General features: G+C 43.3%; 1 protein-coding gene across 2 annotated transcripts in view; it reads right to left on the reverse strand.

Annotated features, from left to right (window-relative positions):
* The window catches only part of BMS1 (BMS1 ribosome biogenesis factor), a 42,549-nt gene that overhangs the window by 10,321 nt on the left and 8,171 nt on the right, over positions 1-24,057 (reverse strand). Inside the window, exons 5-18 of one of the 2 annotated variants that reach the window (XM_087701816.1) lie at positions 22,161-22,349; positions 19,307-19,449; positions 18,668-18,789; positions 17,444-17,640; positions 15,330-15,469; positions 11,928-12,532; positions 11,016-11,117; positions 9,862-10,019; positions 9,219-9,300; positions 7,690-7,763; positions 5,547-5,726; positions 3,505-3,693; positions 1,552-1,732; positions 652-710 (exon numbers count right to left, since the gene is read on the reverse strand). In XM_087701816.1, coding sequence (XP_087557942.1) covers positions 652-710; positions 1,552-1,732; positions 3,505-3,693; positions 5,547-5,726; positions 7,690-7,763; positions 9,219-9,300; positions 9,862-10,019; positions 11,016-11,117; positions 11,928-12,532; positions 15,330-15,469; positions 17,444-17,640; positions 18,668-18,789; positions 19,307-19,449; positions 22,161-22,349 — 2,421 coding nt within the window. Of the gene's footprint in view, positions 1-651; positions 711-1,551; positions 1,733-3,504; positions 3,694-5,546; positions 5,727-7,689; positions 7,767-9,218; positions 9,301-9,861; positions 10,020-11,015; positions 11,118-11,927; positions 12,533-15,329; positions 15,470-17,443; positions 17,641-18,667; positions 18,790-19,306; positions 19,450-22,160; positions 22,350-24,057 lie in introns of both variants that reach the window. The other variant, XM_087701815.1, reaches the window with a different exon arrangement.

Consider the following 24,057-nt stretch of genomic DNA (forward strand, 5'->3'; position numbering starts at 1 on the left):
GGGAATGTGTGTGTGTGTGTGGTTGCATGTGCATGTGGGGGAGCGCTTTGCATTATGGGTTCCGGCATGCGTATGTGCTATTGTGCAAGCATGCTCACATTTTTGGCATCCAACAACAAAAAGGCTAGCCATCACTGGACTAGAAGCATTTGAAATGTGGATTTACAGGCAGCTATTATGTAGAAGCTGGCTTGACAAAATCAGAAGTGAGGTGGTGATAAGCTGCCTAGGAAAGCCAAGGGAAATCATCAAAGCCATTAAAAAGTGAAAGTTAGAATATTTTGGACATGTGGTGCGACACCCAGAAAAATACAGCATCCTTCACTTAATCCTCCAAGGAAAGATTGAAGGCAAAGGAGGTCCAGGCAGAAGAAGAACATCATGGCTTCAAAATATTAGGGACTGGCTTGGACAAAACTCAGCAGCACTTTTTCATGCGGCTGTTGACAAAAAAAAGGATTGCCAACATGATTGCCAATGTCCGATGGCGGATATGAGGCAAGAAGGAGGTTACCGCTGTGAATGGAGCCATTTGTTAGAATTTCCAACTGCCAAAGTTGAAGCTATTTGGGTTCATCTTCAACGGGGCGTTTCACAAATAAAGCGATTGTAGGAAGCGGATAGGAAACCTACCCGTGCTAACGTACTTACCGTTGTACCACTCACAGATTGGACTGCCAAACACCCGGTCCCTTGTGGAGTGATGGGTCCTATAAAGAAGGTTGAATGAAATCATCAACCAATGATTTAACAGTATGCCTTTATCTGTTTGTGCATGCCTTCCCTTAAGAGATGGTAAAAATAAATGCGTACAAGAAGAACGGCTACAAATTAAATGAAATCTTCTCTAAGGTGAGCTCCAGTCCTGATAACGTGTCTTTGTACAGCGAGTCCTTGATTTGCAGCAGTTCATTTAATGATAGTCAAAAGTTACCACAGAAAAAAGGGACATGGCTGTTTTTCACAGTGGAATCCCCATGAACATGTGATCCAAATTCAAATGCTTGGCAACTGGCTTATACTCATGACCATTACTATGTGATCCCCTTCTTGACCATCAAAGACAAGGGGGAAGCCAGATTCACTTAACAACTGGGAAGTGATCCACTTAACAACTATGGCAAGAAAGGTCAACGTTACAACAGGGCAAAACTCACTTAACAAATGTCTCACTTTGCTCCCTTGTGGTGGTTATGTGGAGGACTGCTTGTGGTTTCCTTGACAACAGTCTAAACAGGTGTTTCTCAGCCTTGATGGCTTTAAGATGAGTGGACTCACTTCCCATGGTGGCTACAGAATTCTGGGAGTTGAAGTCCACCCAAGTTTCCAAGGTCACCCCTGGAATACTGCATCCAGTTGCATCCAGTTACTCAATCACTGGAAGCTTTTTAGAAGAGATTGGACAGTCATTTGTCTGGAATGGTATAGGGTCTCCTGCCCGAGCATGGGGCTGGACTAGAAGACCTCCGAGGTCCTTTCCAGCCCAATTCTGATTAGAAGTCCTACACAGTGTCTCCTCCCACATTTGAAAGTCGTGATGTTAGCTCTTACCCCAGAAAGTTACTCCGCAGTGCATGTGTTGTGGCGTATACTTAAGCAGTCGGTGACGACCATTGTGGTCTTCTATGTAATACACCGGAATTGTCTGGAACCGCCTCCAGCCTAGAGACAGAATCAAAGGGTCGCGGGTTTTAAGGATCTTCTTGTACCAGCGATGCTTCTTCAACCGCATCTAAAAAACAAACAAGGAACATTTTGGTCTCAATTTCATCAATCCCTACCTCCCCTTTGTTGAGAAGGAAGTTTTCAGTTGCATAATATTAAAAGTATGGAAGACACAGATTGGGACTTGATTCAAATTAGTGTGTGGGAATATGTGTGTGTGATTGAGCTTTCAAAACCCTCAGGAAATGGACACAACTCTTGGCAGCAACTTAACAATAATGCATAGAATATACCCATGCTCTGCTATGAAATTATGTGATCTGGCTTGATAAATTGACATTACAGTTTGAAAATTAATGAGTAGTTACGATCAGCCTCTCCTTTCCCCTTCTCTCCCTCAGGCTTGCCCCACAGAAGCATCTCCTTTTCCCTTCTCTCCCTGAGGCTTGCCCCACAGAGGCCTCTCCTATCTCCTTCTCTCCCTCAGGATGGCCCCATTGATCCTGTCCAAACTCCCAGCCCTCAAGCCGAATGAGTCATGCACTGGCCACACCCAAATGGCAGTTGGAACAGAGATCTTTTCAGGTGGAAAGGGGGGAGTAGAATGTCTAACTCCTTAGCATCAGAACATGTTAATAATAATGTAAGAAACACTAATGATCTGATGGTCATTTCGAAAAATCCTTTCTTAGCAAGCACCTAGAAGCCAAGAGGAACATACGTGCCAAATTCCATGTTTGTAGGCTTTACGGTTCTGGAGATTTTGTGAAGTCATGTGAGTGGCATTTCACTTTTATATATATATAGATATATCGTGTGTGTGTGTGTGTGTGTACAGTATGTATGTAAGTACAGTATATATGTATGTATGTATGTATACGCACCTTCAGACAGAGCTACGTATGAGAATCTCTACCTGTCACGGAAGGGGGCATGATGCCCCACGGGTTAAGAATGCTGAGCTTGTCAGATGGAGAGCTGACAGCCCAGGATCAGGACCCAAGCACTTGAGACTTATGTACCACTTCATAGTGCTTTACACTGTCTCTAAGTGGTTTACAGAGTCAACCTGTTGCCCTCAACAATCTGGGTCCTCATTTTACGGATCTTGGAAGGATGGGAGGCTGAGTCAACCTTGAGCTGGTCAGGAGAAAACTCATGGCAGAGAGCAGAGTTTGCCTGCAAGACTGCATTCTAACCACTGGGAAGGAAGGGAGAAAGGGAGTGACTCGAAGTTAAATACAGGTAGTCCTTGACATACAACCACAATGGAGCCCAAAATTTCCATTGCTAAATGAGACAGTTGTTAACTTAAATTTGCTCAGTGTTACAGTCCTTCTTGCCACAGTTGGTCAGTGAATCACTGCAGAAATTGCACTGATTGCCTTGACTTGCCTGCAAGACTGCATTCTAACCATTGAGAAGGAAGGAAGGAAGGAAGGAAGGAAGGAAGGAAGGAAGGAAGGAAGGAGGGAGGAATATACTGCTTATATACAGCTTCCCAGTGCTTTACAGCCCTTTGTAAGCAGTTTACAGAGACAGCATCTTGCCTCTAACAATCTGGGTCCTCATTTTATGATCTCAGAAAGGATAGAAGGCGGAATCAACCTTGAGCTGGTCAGTATCGAACTCTTGGTAATTGGCAGAATTAGCCTGCAATTATGCATTCTAACCACGGACGGAAGGAAGGAAGGAAAGAAGGGAGGGGGGGGAAGGAAGGAAGAGTAACACTGGCTCCCTTGATTAGGAAACAGAGATGAGTTGGACACAAGTGGACAGGGAAAACATTCGCCTTCCTTTCTCTACCCTGGTTAAGAAGCATGCAAGAACCTAACATACCTGCACATAGCCCACATTTCCTTCCGTGTTTCCGAGGCCGCCCAGGACAATTGGATAACACGGATCAAAATGCAGCACCAGTTCACATGGAACGTTCTCCAGTTCTATCCGGATATACATGCCGGGTCGAAATCCCTCGTACTGAATTCGGGTTTCATCATCTTGATCTTCAAACTCCAGCCTGTTAAGCTGCAATGCGAATAGAAGAAGGAACACAATGTTTTGTCTCTTTCAATCTCAAGACAGACACTCCTTCTCAAGACAAGTCCACAGCCGACCTTTGGTTGGCACAGAGCCAATCCTGTTGAAGTGCTGTTGTGAAATGAAAAACTGTGCTTCTATGGTATGCTAAGTGGTGGTTTAGGGTATGCCTTGTTTAAGTTGTGGGTACCTGTGTGTGTATTTTTACTGTACTGTTTGGTTACCATCCAAACCAACGCTTCATGGCAATCTAGACATTAATGACATACAATTTACATACGTTATGTCCATCACATTTTCTTTATCTGATGCAACCAGGAGAATGGATATGTTATGGTGACAGCACTCCCTTGCACTTTTCACTGAGGAATTATGGAGAAGGCAGAGGTAGCCCTTTCAGGTAGGCCACGTCAAGAAACAGAGTCCACAAGAATTATTGGAACTCAATTTACTTCCTCCCTTTCTTTCCTTTCCTTCCCTTTCCTGTCTTTTTCCTTTCCCTCTTCCTTTCCTTTCCCTTCCCTTTCCCTCGCCTTCTTTTCAGAAGTGTAACTAGCCCAAGGTAAACCTGAGGCAAGACTAGAACTCCCAAACTCCCAGGTACGAGTCTGGTGTCTTAACCACTATACTAAAGGTGAAGGTAAAGATTCCCCTCGTCCATATGTGCTAGTTGTTCCCGACTCTAGGGGGCAGTGCTCATCTCTGTTTCAAAGACGAGCCAGTGCTGTCCAAAGACATCTCCATACTCATGTGGCCGGTATGACTAAACACTGAAGGCACACAGAATACTGTTAACCTCCCCCCAAAGGTGGTTCCTGTTTTTCTCCTTGCATTTTATGTGCTTTGGAACTGCTATGTTGGCAGAAGCTGGGACAAGTAACAGGAGGTCACTCTGTTATGCAGTGCTAGGGATTCAAATTGCCAAACTGCCAACCTTTCTGATCGACAAGCTCAGCATCTTAGCCACCGCGTCCCTATCTATACCAAACTGTCCCTCAAATAATAATGCTTCACTCCAGTGGGCTCTCAACCATTTCTTCACCAAGGACTCCATTTAAATACCTTTTTGTGGCTAAAGATCCCTCCAAGACTTAACTCAAGAGTCAAATCATAACATTTCTCCAAGCCTTAGCAGACCCTCCTATGACGCCCACTCTCCAGGGGTCCAGGGACCCCAGGCTGAGAGCCACTGCTTTAAGCTATAATATAGAGCCGTGCTGGCACAGTGGTTAGAATGCAGCATTGCAGATTAATTCTGCCCATCGTCAGGAGTTCGATCCCGACCAGCTCAAGGTTGACTCAGCCTCCCATCCTTCCAAGGTGGGTAAAATTAGGACCAGATTGTTGGGTGCAATAGGCTGACTCTGTCAACTGCTTAGAGAGGGCTGTAAATAGCAGTAACCCTTAGACCTATATACCATCTTTCTAAGCAGTTGACAGAGTCACCTTCTTGCCCCCAACAATTTGGGTCCTGGAAAGCTGAGTCTACCTTGAGCTTGGTGAGATTCAAACTTCCAAATTGCAGGCAGCTGGCAGTCAACAGAAGTAGCCTGCAGTACTGCATTCTAACCATTGCATCACCGTGGCTCAAAGCACTGTGAAGCAGTATATAAGTCTAAGTGCTATTGCTATAATAAAACTGACAGCTTTTATGTCACTTCTTTATTTGCACCAGAGAATGTCAAGATAGAGCTAAGGGACATTTTTATCTCACGCCAGCTCTACTTAATTCAAGCTTTGATAATGGATTTGAGCTCCTTTTCCAAAGTTAACTCTGCAGGGTCTGAAGGAGAACAGTTGCCAGGCCATTTTCCTGGCCTCTGAACCCTTCAACCGATTACCTGAGCCTGATTCTGCAGCTCCTCTTTCAGATCGTCAAAATAGGTGGCGTTCCCGTCATAATCTGCATCGAACATCTCTTTCAGTTTACGTTTCTTCGCGATACGTTTCTTTTGCTCCTCTTCCTCCGCAGCCGCTTTGGGATTCTTTTCCTCGTTGCCCTCTTCCTCTTCGTTCGCTGCCTAATGGCACGAAATAACAATAATAACAACAATCACAATAATGAAGGTGAAGATCTTGTGGGACTTTTGAATACAGACAGATCATCATTTGGAATACAACACGCCAGTTTATTGATATTGCTGTATTAGGAGATGCCAGAGTCAAAGAAAAAACTAAAAAAAATCATGAAATATCGCAACCTGGCCATTGAAACTACATGGCTATGAATAAAACATGTAACAGTGATGCCCATTGTCATCGGGGCACTTGGTACCACGTCCAAGAATTTTACAAGATACATCAATAAATTGCAGCTTCCTGCAATAACACCAGCAGAACTACAAAAAACTGTGCTACTTGGAACATCTTATATTTTAAGAAGGTACTTGGCTGATACCTAGGATGCTGGCAGCAACCCATATCAACCAGTCACTGGTACTTGCGACACATCTTTAAATGTTCACTTGACTGAGTTTCATGTTTAATGAATAAAAGAAATAATAACAATAATAAAAAAAATAGTGATACCCATTGTCATCAGGGCAAGACTGCATTCTAACCACTGAGAAGGAAGGGAGGGAGGGAGGGAGGGAGGGAGGCAGTGACTCAAAGTTAAATATAGGTAGTCCTCGACATACGACCACAACGGAGCCCAAAATTTCCATTGCTAAATGAAATAGTTGCTGAGTGAATTTGTCCCATATTACAGTCTTTCTTGCCACAGTTGTTCAGTGAATCACTGCAGACTTTGCTTATCAGAATGTTGTAAAAAGTGATCACATAAACCTGGGACACTGTGATCGTCATAACTATGAGTCAGTTCCAAAGGTCTGAATACTGATCACACAACCATGGGATTGCAGCCAAAGGTCACTAAGCATGAAAATCATTTGTAAGTCATTTTTTCATGGCCTTTGAACGGTCACTAAATTACCCCATTTTAAGTCCAGGACGGGCTGTATTTAAATTTGAATGTTTTACACTTTTTCAGAGCTTGAGTGCTGCTCGGGCAAAGAGATTTTAATTATTGGTTAAGAAGGGATAGGACAACCATTTGTATGGGGTTTTCTGCCTAAGCAGGGGGTTGGACTAGGACAGGGGTCACCAACCTTTCAGACCTTACGGACCACTAAATTCATAATTTTAAATCCCGTGGACCACTAATATGATCTGCCTAATGACCGGCTGGGTGGGCATGGCAAGGTGGTCATGTAAGTAGGTGGGCATGGCCAACTTGTCACTCATTTCGAGAGGCACCTCGCCTCTACTCAGCCCTCCCCTCCCAGCCACTCCTCGCCTGCCTGCCCAGGCTCCTTAGAGTCTCAACAGGAAGCAGTTGCTGGAGCTAAGCAGCCACCATGAGAAAGAATTGGGAAAACAGCTGGCTCAGTTCAAATTGGATCTGACCGAGGAGGAGGCTCAGCAGAAGCACTTCACTGAGGACTACGAGCATAGGCTTTCCAAGCAGAGGGAAGACCTGTGGGGTGCAAGGCCAGGTCCCGGTGCCTGGAGTCTCAGCGGGCTGAGATGGTCAGCCTGTTCCAGGCCATGATGCAGTCCCACTGGAACAAGGCCCTCCGGCTCTTTGCCACCAGCAGCACTTCCCTCCAGTCTTCACCCAAAGCCCCGCACCAGGAGGCTGAAGCAGATGCCAAGTCAGAATTTTTGCCCACCTCCGACCCACAGAAAAAGGGGGAGACTCTCTGCAGCAACACAAACGTTCATTGTATGTATCTGCCCCAGGGACCATAGTTTGAGGACCCCAGATTTAGTGCAATATAAAAAATGTAAATAATTTTTCTGCAGACCACGAAAATTTTCTTGCGGACCACTAGTGCACCCCCTCAAATTTTCTTGCAGACCACCACTTGGTGACCGCTGGACTAGAAGACTTCCAAGGTCCCTTCCAACTCTGTTATTCTACATTCTATCACACAGCATCTTTCATTTAAATCAGACATAGATAATCAGAGCATCTCAAACCTCGTCTCCTGGATCAGCTGATCTGCCTTTATACTTGGTTCCTGTCTCGAGGTCTTCAAAATCGCCATAGATTTCTTCTGGAAAAAATGAAAAGCAGAAATCAGAACCATCGTTCATCTTTCCGAGGTCCACATTGGTAGTCCTCAACGACTGCAACTGAGCCCCAGATTTCTGCTATGTGAGATGTTCGTGAAAGGTTTTTTTCTCCCATCTCACCACCTTTCTTGCCAGGGTTGTTAAGTGAATCGCTGCAGCGGTTAGGTTAGTGACATGGTTGTTAAGTGAATCTGGCTTCCCCCGTCGACTTTGCTTGTCAGACGGTCACAAAAGGGGGCAATCACATGACCCCAGAACACTGCGACCATCATAAAGGTGTCAGCTGGTGTCTTAAATTGTGAGGATGTGACCACAGGGATGCTGCAACGGTCATAAGTGTGAAGTGGTCATAAGTCACTTCTTTCAGTTGAACATTCACTAAATGAACTGTTGTTAAGTCAAGGGCTACCTGTAGTTTTGTTAAAATGGCCATCTGACCCATCTATATGCTGGGGAGAGGGCATGCTTTATTCAAAACTAGCCAATAACCCGGCTTTGCCTGGGTATTTATTTATAGGGAGAAAATATCCAGACCAAACATAATTTTTAATGTTGGATTTTCCCTCTTACCAGGGGGAGACCCCTTGTGGAGTACTGTGAAGCCGTTGCCATGGCAACTCCACTCGGAGTTTTTTAAACAAACATTTTAAGTTTGGTTGAAATTGCTCAAGGCATTCCAGATTTATGCTGGAACAAACACACACACACACGCACTTTATATACTGTGTTTCCCGGAAAATAAGACAGGATCTTATTTTCTTTTGACCCTCAAAATAAGCGCTTGGCCTTAATTTCGGGGAGGTCTTATTATTTTTGAGGTGTAGGAGGAGGCAAGCGTAGTCACCTCATGGTTGCTGCTGTGTTGCAATATTTTCGGGGAGGGCTTATTTTAGCGCATGCGCTCAAAAGCCTGATTTGGCTTATTATCTGGGGAGGTCTTATTTTCAGGAAAATAGGCTGTGTGGTGTGTGTGTGTGTGTGTGTGTCTGTCTACATACATACATACATACAAAGAGAGAGAGAGAGAGAAAAGAGAGAAGAGAGAAATAGAATAGATGTTCATGAATGTCCACTTTATTGATAGAAAGGGTGACAGTCCTTGAGTTACGACCATAATTGAGCCTGGTCATTATGGTCGTTAAGTCTTCGTGGTTCTAAAGCAGTTCACCGTGAACAGACCTGATCTTATAACCTTTTAAATTTTGGCTTCCAGCAAACCATCATAAACTGCAGTCACGTAACTATGGGGTATTGGGCTGATACAAAAACGGGATTGTAAGTAGCTGTTGGGGGGCTGGGGTTCCATCATTACTTCAAACAGTTGCTAAGCAAACAGCCGTAAGTCAAGGACTATCTTGTATGAAGAAGCAATACTTTTTTCCCCCCAGGTTGCTTCCAGGAAAATAATTAGGGAAGGAAACTCTCTAATTTACCATCTTCCTTTAACAATTTTTCTGCATCTTTGTCTGCTTCCCACTTTCCGGTCACGAAACAGTCTCGGATGCTGTCCATCACCTGCAAAATAGAATAGAATAACAGTGTTGGAAGGGACCTTATAGGTCATCTAGTCCAACTCCTCACCCAAGCAGGGGATCCTAAACCATTTCTGACAGATGGCAATCCAGTCTCTTCTTGAAAGCCTCCAGTGATGAAGCTTCCACAACTTCTGAAGGCAACTTCTGTTCCATGGGTTGATTGTTCTCACTGTCAGAAAATGTCTCCTTATTTCTAGATTGAATCTCTCCTTGTTCAGTTTCCATCCATCATTCCTTGTCTGGCCTTCAGGTCCTTTGGAAAATAGCTTGACCCGCTCCTCTCTGTGGCAACCCCCCAGATATTGGAACGCTGCTATCATGTCTCCCCTGGTCCTTCACTAGACTAGCCATGCCCAGTTCCTGTAATCGTTCATTGTATGTTTTAGCCTCTACTCTCCTAATCCTCTTGGTTGCTCTTCTCTGCACTCTTTCTAAAGTCTCAATTAACGTGTCTGTTTTACAGATTCACAACCTGTAAATTGCAACTGACAATCGCTTTTCCAGATTAGTCCAAAACCCAACAAATCTGAAGAAGCCGTACCTCGTCCGAGTCCCAGTCCTGCGGGGTTTCCATGGGAAATTTGGAGCAATCCAGAGCATCAATCTTTCGTTTTGATTCTTTGTCGGGACGGCTGACGCGAAACAAACCACCAAGTTCCACATCTCGTTTTCCTTCCTCCTCCTCCTCCTCCTCGGTCACTGAGGAAGAATCAAGGCAGCATTTGGGCTGCAATTTAAAGTTTTCACGGATGCTTTACAGGTAAATCCTCAACTTCCAATCATTCAATTAATGGCTGTTTTGAAGTTGCGACGGGGTTGGAAAAAAAGTGGCTTGTGACTAGTCCTTGCACTTATGGAACCCACGAAATTAGATCAAAACAGGGAACTGGCCTGTGTTTATGTTTTGGCTGCAGTACTGTAGTAGATAATTGTCGAGGTTTACCATTTTAAATCCAGTAAACCTCCCAAAAGACACTCCCCCCTAAGCGAGTATATTGAAAATAATTAACTATTGCAAGTCTCAAAGTCCTCCATTGCCAATTCCACCTTTACTCTCTTTCCACTGCCTGCATTTCAACCAAGAATGCAGGTGCCTTTAAGACCTCTGCCAAGCTAAACCAAACTCAGAAGGCATTTCCCCTGGTTAGGATAGAAAAGTGTTTACATGCAGGGGAAATGCTGGATTTTTTCCTTGCTTGCTTTCATCGTACTAATGGTTGACTGATTATGGCAAACTCATCAAACTTTGAAACTGGAAATTTGCCTAAGGTCCTTCATTCTTTCCTTCCTTCCCTGCTCCCCACTTCCTTCCTTGACTTATTTACCTTCCTTCTTCTCTTCCTTGACCTTCCTCCTTCTTCCCTCCCTTCCTTCCTTGACCTCCCTGTGTCAATTCTTTGCTCCCTCCCTTCCTCTCTCCCTTCATTCCTTCCTCCTCCTTCCCTCCGTCCCTTCTTCGCTCCTTCCCTTCCTACCTCTCTCCCTTCCTTGACCTTCCTCCCTTCATTCCTTCCTTGACCTTCCTTCATTCCTTCCTCCTCCTTCTCTCCCTTTCTTAAACTTCCTTCCTTAACCTCCCTCCCTTAACTTTCCTCCCTCCCTTCCATGAACTCCCTCCCTCCTTCATTTTCTTCGTTCCTTGCGTTCCTCCCTCCCTCCCCTCCCTTCTCTTTAATAGAAGCAATATATTTTTACCTGGCCCATAAATGAGTTTGCGGAGATTCGGAGCAGCCTGTTGCTGTCTCAAAAAAGTTTCGGCTGCCTTCTGGGTGAGGCCTTCTTTCCATTTCAGAGCCCCTGAAAGGAAGGAGGGGGATAAGATTGTTCCTTTATCTAAATCAGATTAAACAGCCAATGGTTTTCCCTACTTCTTACATAAAAACATTGCCCAGGCATAAACACTTCATTTGGTGAATGTTTATGTGTGCATGTCTACTTAATTCAAGCTGCACAACAAATGTGTGTTCAGAGGTCCCCACTGTGTTCACTGGGCTTAACACTGAAGTAACTGTGCACAGGATCTTGACCTCACTTTCCTTGCTAAAAAAGGCTAAGGTAACTACTGAAATATAGAGGGACGCGGTGGCTCAGTGGCTAAGACACTGAGCTTGTCGATCAGAAAGGTCGACAGTTCAAACCTCTAGTGCTGTGTAACGGAGTGAGCTCCCGTTAGTTGTCTCAGCTTCTGCCAACCTAGTAGTTTGAAAACATGTAAAAATGCAAGCAGAAAAATAGGGACCATCTTTGGTGGGAAGGTAACAGCGTTCCGTGAGCCTTTGGCATTTAGTCATGCCGGCCACATGACCACGGAGATGTCTTTGAACAATGCTGGCTCTTCTTGGGCTTAGAAATGGAGATGAGCACTGCCTACTAGAGTCGGGAATGACTAGCACATATATACAAGGGGAACCTTTACCTTTAACTATTGAAAAATATTAAATATCCACCAACAGACGTTAAATTGCAGAATGTTTTTGTGAATGTTTGAAGCAATCGACCAGTGGAGCAAACAGGTAAGATGCCTGGATAAATTGCTATGAAAAAGAAACAAATATATCGCCATAAAAACATTGTGAGTGACATTTCAAGAGATTCAGAGGTACATACCGACTGTTTCTGAAGAGAAATCAGATGCCTCTTTATAGTCTTCGTCATCTTTCAAGAGATCTTCCACATCATCTTCATCCTTCATCAACCCAGAATCTTGTATCCTAACATCAGCACTTTGTAGTTGAGTCTCTTCCTGGTCTGACCCTTTGAGGTCGTCATCCTCCTCCTCCTCCTCCTCCTCTGAGGGGTTTCTGGCGGAAGATCTGGAAGGCATTGCCTCCTCTTCCTCTTCACTTCCGTCCATCTCTTCGAGGTCATCTTCTTCTTCCTCCCCTGAACTCATCTCAAGATCATCGTCACTGTCGGCAAAGGCTGGCCGCTCTGTTAGGAGTGTAGGCTCCGCTTCATTTCGGCTTCGCTTGGAAGATCTGGAAACCAGATTCTGGTGTAGAAAATTGTCATCATCTTCTCCTTCCTCATTACTGCACCTCTCTCCCATGTCCTCCTCCACAGACATTCCCTCTTCTTCTTCCTCCTCCTCCTTATCATCATCATCATCATCATCATCATCACTTTGGTCTTCATTTTCAAAGACTGCCTTCCGGCGCGTCCTCCCAGTTCGTGGGTCTGTTTCCTTTTCTTCTTTAGGCATGGCAAAAACGCTGAAAATTAAAACATCTGTTAGGCGTCTAGCAAAGCTTCATGAACCTCTCAAGAATAAAGTCAGCATACACCAGATAAAGAAAACTTACATAAAATATTTTATAAGTGGCATCTCCCACCCACTAGAAAAGCCAAAATGTTTAGAAATTTAGCGCCAAGTTGTTAGAAATGTATTTATGAATCAGGCACGTACTATCATATATGATAGTCATGCCAAAAAGCAAAAGAATATTGGAAAATTCAAAGGTGGCTAATAGAGATAACCAAAGAGGAAATAGAATTCAAACCAGAACTATTTCTTTTGGGAATCATAAATGATAAAATAACAAGGGGATAACCTTGTAATACGTAATAATACGTATTATTACAGCAGCAACAATGGTCTTTGCTTAAAAATGGAAAAACAGGGAAATTCTACAAGAAGAGGAAGTAATTAGGAAAATTCTGATTTGTGCTGAAATGGATAAATTGATGTGGGAATTGAAGAACAAAGACGAATCAGAATATTATAAGATCTGGGATAAATGTTGTCAATGGTTGGAATAAAAAAGGAAAGACCCAAACTAAGCAATGACTAAGATTTATAGAATGGAGATTAGAATTATGTATGAAATCATAAGAGTGAAAAGGTGTAAGACAAGAACAAAGCAACATGAATGGAAATACAATAGCCTTATATTTGTAAATACTGTAGACCAATTGTAAATAAGCATGGTGGTTATATTTAACTTTATATTCTAGTATGCATGGCAAAGACATTGCCAGGACATTTGCACTGTGTCCAATGCTTTAATGTGTGTTACCATTGTTCTTCCTGTATTTAAGAGAGCTACAAATGCAGTTTAGGGCAAATAATGGCGTTTTCAAAATAAACAAATTCAGCCCGCCCCCTACAACATTGTAGGGAAACATAATGCATTCAAAATGGAGTTATTAATACATGCAGGTTACTCATCCTCTCTTGTATTGTATTATTATTGTATTATTGTGTATGGTATGGTAGGATATCATAGGATATGGTTGGAAATTCATGGGCAGCATAGCAATAGCAGTTAGACTTATATACCGCTTCATAGGGCTTTTAGCCCTCTCTAAGCGGTTTACAGAGTCAGCATATTGCCCCCACAGTCTGGGTCCTCATTTCACCCACCTCGGAAGGATGGAAGGCTGAGTTAACCTTGAGCCGGTGAGATTAGAACTGCTGAACTGCAGATAACAGTCAGCTGAAGTGGCCTGCAGTACTGCACCCTAACCACTGCACCACCTCGGCTCCATGTCATTGGTTCATCCTAGATCCTTTATCCTTATTCCTTATATCTCTTCAATACCCGGCAGCAGAGTTCTTTCTTTCTTTCTTTCTTTCTATCTTTCTTTTTCTTTCTTTCTATCTATCTATCTATCTATCTATCTATCTATCTATCTATCTATCTATCTATCTATCTATCTATCTATCTATCATCTATCTATCTATTAGAATAAAGCTGGAATAGACCACAGAAATCTTCTAATCCAACCCCCTGCACAAGCAGGAGACAATAGACGATTTCAATCAATCGATTAGAATAGAGCTGGAATGGACCTTGGAGGTCTTCTAGTCCAATCCTCTGCTCAAGCAGGAGACCCTATACTATTCCAGGCAAATGGTTGTCCAGTCTTTTCTTAAAAGTCTCCAGTGATGGAGCACCCACAATCTCTGGAGGCAAGCCGTTCCACTGATTAATAGTTCTCACTGATTAAGAAGTTCCTCCTTAATTTGTCTGTGGGGGATTCCCAGTCATCCAAGTCATGGTTATCCCAACAGTGCTTTTTCAAGGGGCAACTGGACTGTATGCTTTTGCTCTCAAGATGTTCAGTCAGAGCTGGAAAAGCTTCTTGGATGCTGGGGGAAATAGGTTGACTCTGTAAACCACTTAGAGAGGGGCTGTGTAAAAGCACTGTGAAGTATAAGGGCTACTGTTGTTGCTATTGACTCAGCCTCCCATCCTTTTAAGGTAGTAAAATGAGGACCCAGATTGTTGGGGGCAATATGCTGATTCTGTATACTGCGTTGAGAGGGCTGAAAAAGCACTATAAAGCGGTATATAAGTCTATTGCTATTGACTCATCCTTCCGAGGCCGCTAAAAGGAGGACCTAGATTGTTGAGGGCAATAGGCTGACTCGGTATACTGTGTTGAGAGGGCTGAAAAAGCACTATAAAATGGTATATAAGTCTATTGTTATTGACTCATCCTTCCGAGGCCGCTAAAAGGAGGATCCAGATTGTTGGGGGCAATATGCTGACTCTGTATACTGTGTTGAGAGGGCTGAAAAAACACTATAAAGCGGTATATAAGTCTATTGCTATTGACTTATCCTTCCGAGGTTGGTAAAACGAGGACCCAGTTTGTTGGGGGCAATAGGCTGACTCTGTAAACCGCTTCGAGAGGAGCTGGGTAAAAGCACTGTGAAGCGGTATACAAGTCTAAGCGGTATTGCAACTGACTCTGCTTTCCATCCTTCTGAAGTGGGTAAAAGGAGAATTCAGATTGTTGGGGGAAATGCACTGACTCTCCAAACCCCTTCGAGAGTGCTGTGAAGTGGTATATAAGTCTAAATGCTATTGCTACAATTGACAACTTTTCAATTTTCAATTCAGACTACAGCTGCAAGAGACCTAGAAGTCTAGCCCAACCCCCTGTTCAAGCAGGAGACCCTACACCATTTGAGACAGGTGGCTGTCCAGTTTCTTCTTAAAAACCTCTGGTGATGACGCACCCACAACTTCTGAAAGATTGTGCGTGAACCTACTTGCTTACCTCTCATTTTCAACATCCTCCATGTCTAAAGGCTTGGAGTCCATGAAGAGAGAGACTTTGCTGGAAGCCATCTTGGCATCAATGGTGGAGTGTGCCGAGATGAGAGTCTGGACGAGCTCGTGGTTTGGTCTTTCTTGCTCCTGACAAATAAATAGCATGTCAGTCACCCTTTTCTAAAAAGGTAAAGGTTCCCCTTGCAAATATCATTATTACTAGTCATTCCCAACTCTAGGGGGCGCTGCTCATCTCCGTTTGAAAGCTGAAGAGCCAGGGCTGTCCAAAGACGTCTCTGTGGTCATGTGGCCAGCATGACTAAACGCCGAAGGTGCATGGAACACTGTTATCTTTCCACCAAATGTGCTCCCTATTTTTCTACTTGCATTTTTTACATGCTTTCCAACTGTTAGGTTGGCAGAAGCTGAGACAACATGAGCTCACTCTGTTACGCGGAGCTAGGGATTCGAACCACCAAACTGCAGACCTTTTTGATCGACAAGCGTCTTAACCACTGAGCCACCGTGTCCCACTTTTCTAGGACCCTTTTCTAAGGTCTGTTTAATTAAGGTATTTATCACAGCACTTCTTAGCAGCCTGCCAATAATCACTGAATATTTCAGGGAGTGCAAAAGGCGGCCCAGAGGGACATCCCAAAGGCCAACCAGACTTTTAAAGATTAAAATAAAACTGCTTTTCAACCAATTGGCAAAGTCCTATATTAGACAAAAACTACAGAGGCTAATCTAAACTTGAGAATCTCTGCTATCACCAGCTTAGTTCAAAAAATAGGGGATTAGTTAAAGCCTTTTATTTTCAAAACAAAATGAGGACAGCCATCAAGTAATTGAGCCCTTATGGCACAGTGGTTAAAATGCAATATTAGCAATAGCACTTAAAACTTATATAACGCTTCACAGTGCTTTACAGCCCTCTCTAACCGGTTTAAAGAGTCAGCATATTGCCACCAACAATTTAGGTCCTCATTTTACCCACCTCAGAAGGATGGAAGGCTGAGTCAACCTTGAGCCTGGTGAGGTTTGAACTGCCAAATTGCAGTCAGCTGGCAGTCAGAAGGAGCCCACAGTACTGCTCTCTAACCACTGAACCACCCCAAGCCTCATTTTACCAACCTCAGAAATTATGGAAAGTTGAGTCAACCTTGAGCCGGTCAGGATTGAATTTATGGCAGTGGGCAGAGTTTGCCTGCAATACTGCATTCTAACCACTGCAACACCATGGCAGAATTTGCAGGCAAACTCTGCCCACAGGCTGGAGTTTGATCCTGATGAGGCTCAGGGTGGGCTCAGCCTTCCATCCTTCTAAGGTCAGTAAAATGAGGGCCCAGATTGTTGGGGGCATTATGCAAATAATGCTCTACTTTGTAAGCCACTCGGGGGGGCTCTAAAGCATTATGCAGTGGAATATAAACCTAAATGTTATTGCTAACTGCTGTCAGGTGCAAGCAACCAGTGTGTCAACTGTCCGACTAACAGACCCAATAAAAGCAGGAACTTTTCAGGAACTTTAAAATCCCAAAAGCAAAACTTTATTGAGTACAACATTTCGGCACTGAAGAAAAGCTCAAAATTTTTCTGCCCAGTCCTGCATAGTTAAATACAAGTTTCCTCCCTTACTCCCATGGAACAGGATTCCCATTGTCCAATTGGGAATCAGCCTTTTGTTTCAAGAACACTCCACTTCTTGGCTGACATCTACAGAAGGGTCCTTGGCTCTCACAGTTGAAGATTGTAGCCTCCGCATTCCAGCTCACCCTCCCCTCCCAGTTTGTTGGCAAGTTGAAAAGCAATAATAATCACATGAAGCTTAAGCGTTTTTCAATCTTGACACAGAGCCACACATGCGGAGTGCAGGCTAACTACTTTATTGCCTTCTGCCTATAATACAGGAATCTTCCCAGCCTTGGCTTGGGAACAAATAGAAGAGACTCCAGGGTACTCAGGGGTGCTCAAGTTCCCACCCGCTTGTGGTTAAGCACTGACTCCAGGCTCTGGGCTTGATCCCTCCTCCCTGCCAGGCTGGGGTGCTTCCCAACAAATGTGTCAACAATTAACAGCAATTCAGAAACAGAAAATTAAGCGCCAAGCCTAAAACCATACCTCTCTGCCCCGATGGAAGTGGCTTCCCCCAAGGTCAATATATACAGCATCTTTGTCGTACACCAAGCCCCCAAGCCCCGAGAGCGGGGCGTAAATCAGTTTCTCCTTCTCATTTAAGGCTCGTTTCTTTTGATGCTTGGGAAGGGCGCAAGGATCTGGCAGGAAGCTGACATCGCTGATAGTGAAATCCCCGACACCTGATGGGGAAGAGATCACACCGGCGTCAAAATGACAAGGACCGAGATTACATCCACACAATTTTAAATGGATTCAGAGATGAAAGATCACGCATCAGATTTATCACTGAAGCGAAGAAAGCTATGGGACCTTCATTGTTGATCAAAATGAGTTTAATTCTAACCCTTGGCTCCCTGCTACCAACATTTCTTTATCCTGTCTCACAACATAAATAATCTGTTGAGTTATATAACACATACACGGAATTATAAAACTGTTACCCTGTTTCCCCGAAAGTAAGACCCAACCGGAAAATAAACCCTATATAACACCTGGTCTTATTTTCAGGGAAACACGGATATTATTGTAATTTGCTTTGGATTTCATACAATAACTGGCATACTTTTCGGAGTATAAGTCACTCCGGTGTATAAGACGCACCTTAGTTTTTGGGGAGGAAAATAAGAAAAAAAATTCCACCTCTGCCTACTAGCATCCATCGGTATTGAGCTGGCTAGCGTCCTTAGCAAAAAGTCTGGTCAGCTTCAACACATTAGCCTGACTCAGCACGAGCAGCTGATTGGCGGGTGGATCGACCTCCCAGAATACCCCCAATCAGCTGTTCCCGGAGGTGAACTTTAGCAACAGGTTCGCTGGTTGTGAGCGCTCGCACACGCGTCATAGGAGCAGATACGCAGCTTTAAAAATGCAGCTGATAGTTGCAGGGTGCTCCAGTGAGTACAGCAGGCGAAGCGTGGAACTGGTCCAACAATGCAGCACTTATTCCAGGTTGCCATTTTGGCTCTGTGCCTTGCCTTTTCATCCTCTGAAAGCTCCGTTTGAGAGGATGCATGGAGGCTGAAGGGTGGGGGGGCTGGCAGGTGGGCGAGGCTATATTCAGTGTATAAGGTGCACCCAAATTTTCACCCTCCTTTTGGGGCAGGGGGAGTGTGTCTTATACTCCGAAAAATTTGGTACTTCACTGTCATTTGACGATAAAATATAGTAGCAAAGGGGGGGAAAAAACCTTCCAATTTTCTATCCCACCTGCCATATGTATTTGGCTTTTGTTTTTCAAGTGGGCTCCTCTTAGATAACCATAAAGGGAAACTTTCCGGTCGCACTTTGGATTAACCCTGATTGCCTCTGGGTTTGTCAAATCTTCCATCCTGCAGATTATAAAAATATCAGGGTTAGAATATTTAGAAGGAAAGGGGAAACATTCTGTGTACTCTAAACTGGCACAGTAGTTGTCGTGTTGGTGAGAAGGGTGGCCTATAAGTAAATAATAATTATAACGTATCATTCTTGATAGTTAGCCGCCCTCTAACTACCTGAAACTTTGAATATTTTGCTGTAGGACCCTATCATTTAAGTGAGCTTTTCTTCAGGCTCATCTACATTCACCCAGATCCTCTCAAGTTGCTGGACCCTAGGACAGGTATCATTTTTAATCTATTTTCATGCTATTAGCAAAAGAGGGAGGAAAGTCAAGGAAGGAAAGAACATCAAGAAAGCAAAGGAAGTCAAGAAAAAATATTAAAGAAATTGAGGAAGGAAGGGGAAGAAAGGAAGGAAGGAAGGAAGGAAGGAAGGAAGGAAGGAAGGAAGGAAGGAAGGAAGGAAGTCAAGGAAGGAAGGGAGGGAGGAAAGTCCAGGAAGGTCAAGTGGAATAAAAGAAATTACCTGTCTACCAAGACATAGGGATGAGTTGTCTGCCAAATCAGCGGACGGAATTTCATCACGGAGATAAACCGCCCTAGATTGTGGATTTCCTGTTTTTGATAGTCTCCGTGCACCATTCCGGAAAGGTAGAACAATTTGGCACCCTAAATTTAATAATTAAACACATTCACAGAACGCAGGTATGCTTAAGTTGCAATGTAAGCAAGTCACTGTCTTTAACTGTTGTTTTTTATTTCAGAAATGGTATTTCTTTCCTTGAATGCAGGAGTTTAATAACCTGCTATAACTATCATTAAATGTTGTACCTTATGATTCTTGATGAATGTTTTTTATTCTCCTTATGTACACTGAAAGCATATGCACCAAAAACAAATTCCTTGTATGTCCAATCACACTTGGCCAATAAAGAATTCTGTGTTGTATTGTGTTGTATTGTGTTGTGTTCCTGTCCTATTCCTTATTCTATTCTATTTTATTCTATCCTATCCCTATTCCCTATTCTATTCCTATTCCTTTTTCTCTATTCTATTCCTATTCCTTATTCTCTATTCTATTCCTATTCCTTATTCTCTATTCTATTCCTATTCCTTATTCTATTCTATTCCTTATTATATTCCTATTCCTTATTATATTCCTATTCCTTATTATATTCTATTCTTATTCCTAATTGTATTCTACTATATTCTATTATATTCTGTTAACATGAACATTCGAAACAATGGAAACTGAGGGAATGGCAGGAAAACATGTACACACACCACAGTATTGTCCCAAATAAAGAAGTCACATTGTTAGAAGGACATAGGCAAAAATGATGCCAGTTTCACAGGACATTTTATCCTATGCAAGTAGTCCTTGTTTAGCGACCGACTCGTTTGATGACTGATCACAGTTACAGTGGTGAGGTTTAAATATCTTTCTGACCTATGTTTTTATTTACAACTTTTGCAGGTCCGTAAAGCAAAGGAAAAGTGAAGTTGGGTCGTAAGCACAGTCATGGTTTCACTTAGAAACTATCTTGCCTAACAACTGTCCCAACTGTGGTTGCTAAACAGGGAGGACCTGTTTATAATTTTTATCTTTGCCTTCATGGAGCTAGATACAGGAAGTCCTTGACTTACAACAGTTTGCTTAGTGACCGTTCAAAATTACATCACTCAAAAATGTGACTGATGTCCCTTTTTCAGAGTTATGAACTTTGCAGCATCCCCGAGGTCACCTGATCAAAATTCAGACGCTTGCCAACTGATTCATATTCATGACGGTTGCAGTGTCCCAGGGTCATGTGATCCCCTTTTGTGACTTCCTGGCAAGCAAAGTCCTGGCGGAAGCCAGATTCACTTAACAACCAGATGACTAAGTTAACAACTGCAGTGATTCACTTAACAACTCTGGCAAGGAAAGTTGTAAAATGGGGCAAAACTCGCTTAACAAATGTCTCACTTAGCAACATAAATTTTGGGCTCAATTGTGGTCGTAAGTCAAGGTCCTACCAATTTCTACTTGTAGGTCCTATCTATTTAACTCTCTTTTTTATTTTTGCATTGCTTTTATTTTTATTCAATATAAAAAGAGCAAAAATTTCTATGTCTATATAAACAGTGTGTTGTCTGGGTATAGTTAGTTAGTAATAACATTACATAACATTAGTAATAATAATATAGTAACAATGATGTCTCATTATAACATCTGCTAAAAAAAAACCTGGCTATAAAAAAAAACCCTAACGATGGAATGAGATTTATTTATTTCCCGCCTTTTATTATATTTGCAAATAACTCGAGGCAAGGAGCATGTACAACACACCTTCCTGCTCTTAGTTCCCTACAACAACCACCCTGTGCGGTGGGTTGGGCTGAGAAAGCATACCGAAGGTCGTCCAACTCAGCGGTCACCAAACCTTTTGGACCTCAGGGACCACTAAATTCATAATTTTAAATCTCGCAGACCACTAATATGATCTGCCTAATGACTGACTGGATGGGCATGGCAAGGTGGTCATGTGACTGGGTGGGTGTGGCCAATTCAATGACACTCACTTTGAGGGGCACCTCCCAGCCACTCCTCGCCTGCCCGCCTGAGCCCCTTAGGGCCCCAACAGGAAGCAGTTGCTGGAGCTAAGCAGCCACCATGAGAAAGAGTTGGCAAAACAGCTGGCTCAGTTCAAATTGGATCTGACCGAGAAGGAGGCTCACCTCACTGAGGACTACGAGCATAGGCTTTCCAAGCAGAGGGAAGACCTGCGGGAGTGGAAGACTAGGTACTGACGCCTGGAGGCTCAGCGGGCTGAGATTATCAACCAGTTCTAGGCCATGATGCAGTCTCACTAGAACAAGGTCCTCTGGCTGTTCGCTACCAGCGGTGCTTCCCTCCAGCCTTTGCCCAAAGCCCCACACCAGGAGCCTGAAGCAGACCCCAAGTCTGAATTTCTGCCCCCCCCCCGCTTCTGACACGCACAAAAAGACCCAGACAGGGGAACTGTCTGCAGGAACACAAACGTTCATTGCACATATCCGGCCCAGGGACTGTAGTTTGAGGACTCCTGATTTAGTGCAATATAAAAAATGCAAATAATTTTTCTGCCGACTACCAAAATTTTCTGGCAAACCACCAGTGGTCCACAAACCACCAGTTGGTGACCGCTGATCCACTTGGCTATCATGGCTAAGGCATCTCCTGCTTCCTAACCTGCTCTAGTGGTTTAAATCAAACCGAGTTGAAAACTAGTGAAAACAGGACCCGTCGATCTGTGATTTTAAAATGGAATTATAATGTTACAACACTTCTTGGGGTTTTTTTGTTCATTTCTGATACATTTTCCCGGTCACTGAAGGCAAGCTGATGCATGTCCTACCTGATAGACCTCAGTCCAGAACCGATGCTTTAATCTCTTTTTGGTCTTCTTGAGCTGCTTGTTATTTTTGAAGCTGTCCAGGTGTGTAAGAACACCCATGATCTTGGGGAAGCCATGGACCTGACAAATGTTCAGAAATTCAAAGGTTTCCATTTCAAAACCAAAACTGGCATCGATCAGCATCAAAGCCTGAGAGGGAAATTGAAAATAAATAAATATACTTTGCAGGGGGAACCAACCTGTTGCACTTTTTTAAAAATCTCATTAAAACACGCCAACTCTAAGTAAACACTTATAAAGGTCAACTTTCATGCACTTATCTATTGAATGCATTGGTATAATTTAATTATTCCCCCCCCTTTCCCCCTCCCATCTTTAATTTCTTTTGCTTCCTATAAACCTTTCTGGAGGCTCTGCATAACAATGCTTACATCAAATTAGATTCCCTTTTTTCCTCACATCTTTAATTTCTTTTGCTTCCTATGCACTGTTTTTCGGTGGATTGCATAACGTTGCTTACACCAAAAAGGATCGGCACTGTAGATGTGTTTATAGGAGGGGTAGGGACAAAATCTGTTCTGTGCCTTTCCAAAAGGAAAAATTACTTAGGTCTCCAACCTTGGCAACATTACGACTGGTGGATTTCCAACTCCCAGAATTCTTCAGATGGCTGAGGGATTCTGGGAGTTGAAGTCCACAAGTCTTAAAACTTCCCAAGGAGGGAGACTTAAGGGATAATCTGGACTTACTCTATTGGACCTTCCTACTCTTTTTCCCTGAAAATAAGACCTCCCTGGATAATAAGCCCAAGTGGGCTTCTGAGCGCATGCACTGAAATAAGCCCACCCCTGAAAATAAGCCCTCCCCCAAAATATTGCAACACAATAGCAGCCATGAGGTGACCACGCTCACCTCCTCCTGCACCTCAAAAATAATAAGACCTCCCCAAAAGTAAGGCCAAGCAGTTATTTCAGGGTCAAAAGAAAATAAGACCCTGTCTAATTTTCAGGGGAACACAGTAGTTATTAAAACAAATCATTGTGTTCTGGTTTTCAACATATATCTCATTATTAATGAAATTATGTGACTAAAATAAACTGGTATTTATTATGGCAAATTGCTTGTTCCGACTACTAGAAGAAGGTAGAAAAAAACAAAGAAGAACATACAATTGGGGTTCACTGTTATGGACTAGAAAAAAACCATATTGAATTAAAAGGTATCTTCTTCCTAGGCCAAAATGTTAGGATGCAAACCAATTCTTAATGCAAACCATTTCTTAATGTATTTTACAACAAAGTAGCCACAACTCTTGGACTTTAGAAACTGTCTAAAATCATATGCAGGGGTCTCTTACAACCACAACCAAGGCCAAAATTTCTGTTATGTAAGACATTTGTGGAGTGCCGCATTTCACGACCTTTCTTTCCTCAGTTGTTAAGTGAATCACTGCAGTGGATAAGTTAGTCACCTGGTTGTTAATTGAATCTGGTTTCCCCATTGACTTTGCTTGTCAGGAAGTAACATACAGGTAGTCCTTAACCTACAACCACAATTGACCCCAAAATTTATGCTGAGAAGTTTGTTAATTTTGCTCCCTTTTACAATTTTTCTTGCCACATTTGCTAAGTGAATCCCTGCAGTTCTCAAATTAGTAAAATGGTTGTTAAGTGAATCTGGGTTCCCCATCGCCACTGACTTCGCTTCTCTGAAGGTTGTAAAAGCGGATCAGTGACCCCAGGACATTGCAACCACTGTTCCCTCTAAGGTGCGCGCGTGCGCGGCCGCGCACGTCGCTAGAAACCTCCGCGCAGAGCTTTCTAACTGCCGCGCAGAGCTTTCTACCAAAGCAAACGTGGAGAAGTCCTTTGCAGGCAGCTAGAACTGGCCGCTTGCA

Source organism: Thamnophis sirtalis, unplaced genomic scaffold, assembly GCF_051295495.1.
Source record: "Thamnophis sirtalis isolate CommonGarterSnake01/CBP01778 unplaced genomic scaffold, rThaSir2_p1.2 scaffold_15, whole genome shotgun sequence".
In the NCBI taxonomy this organism is placed as follows: Eukaryota; Metazoa; Chordata; class Lepidosauria; order Squamata; family Natricidae; genus Thamnophis; species Thamnophis sirtalis.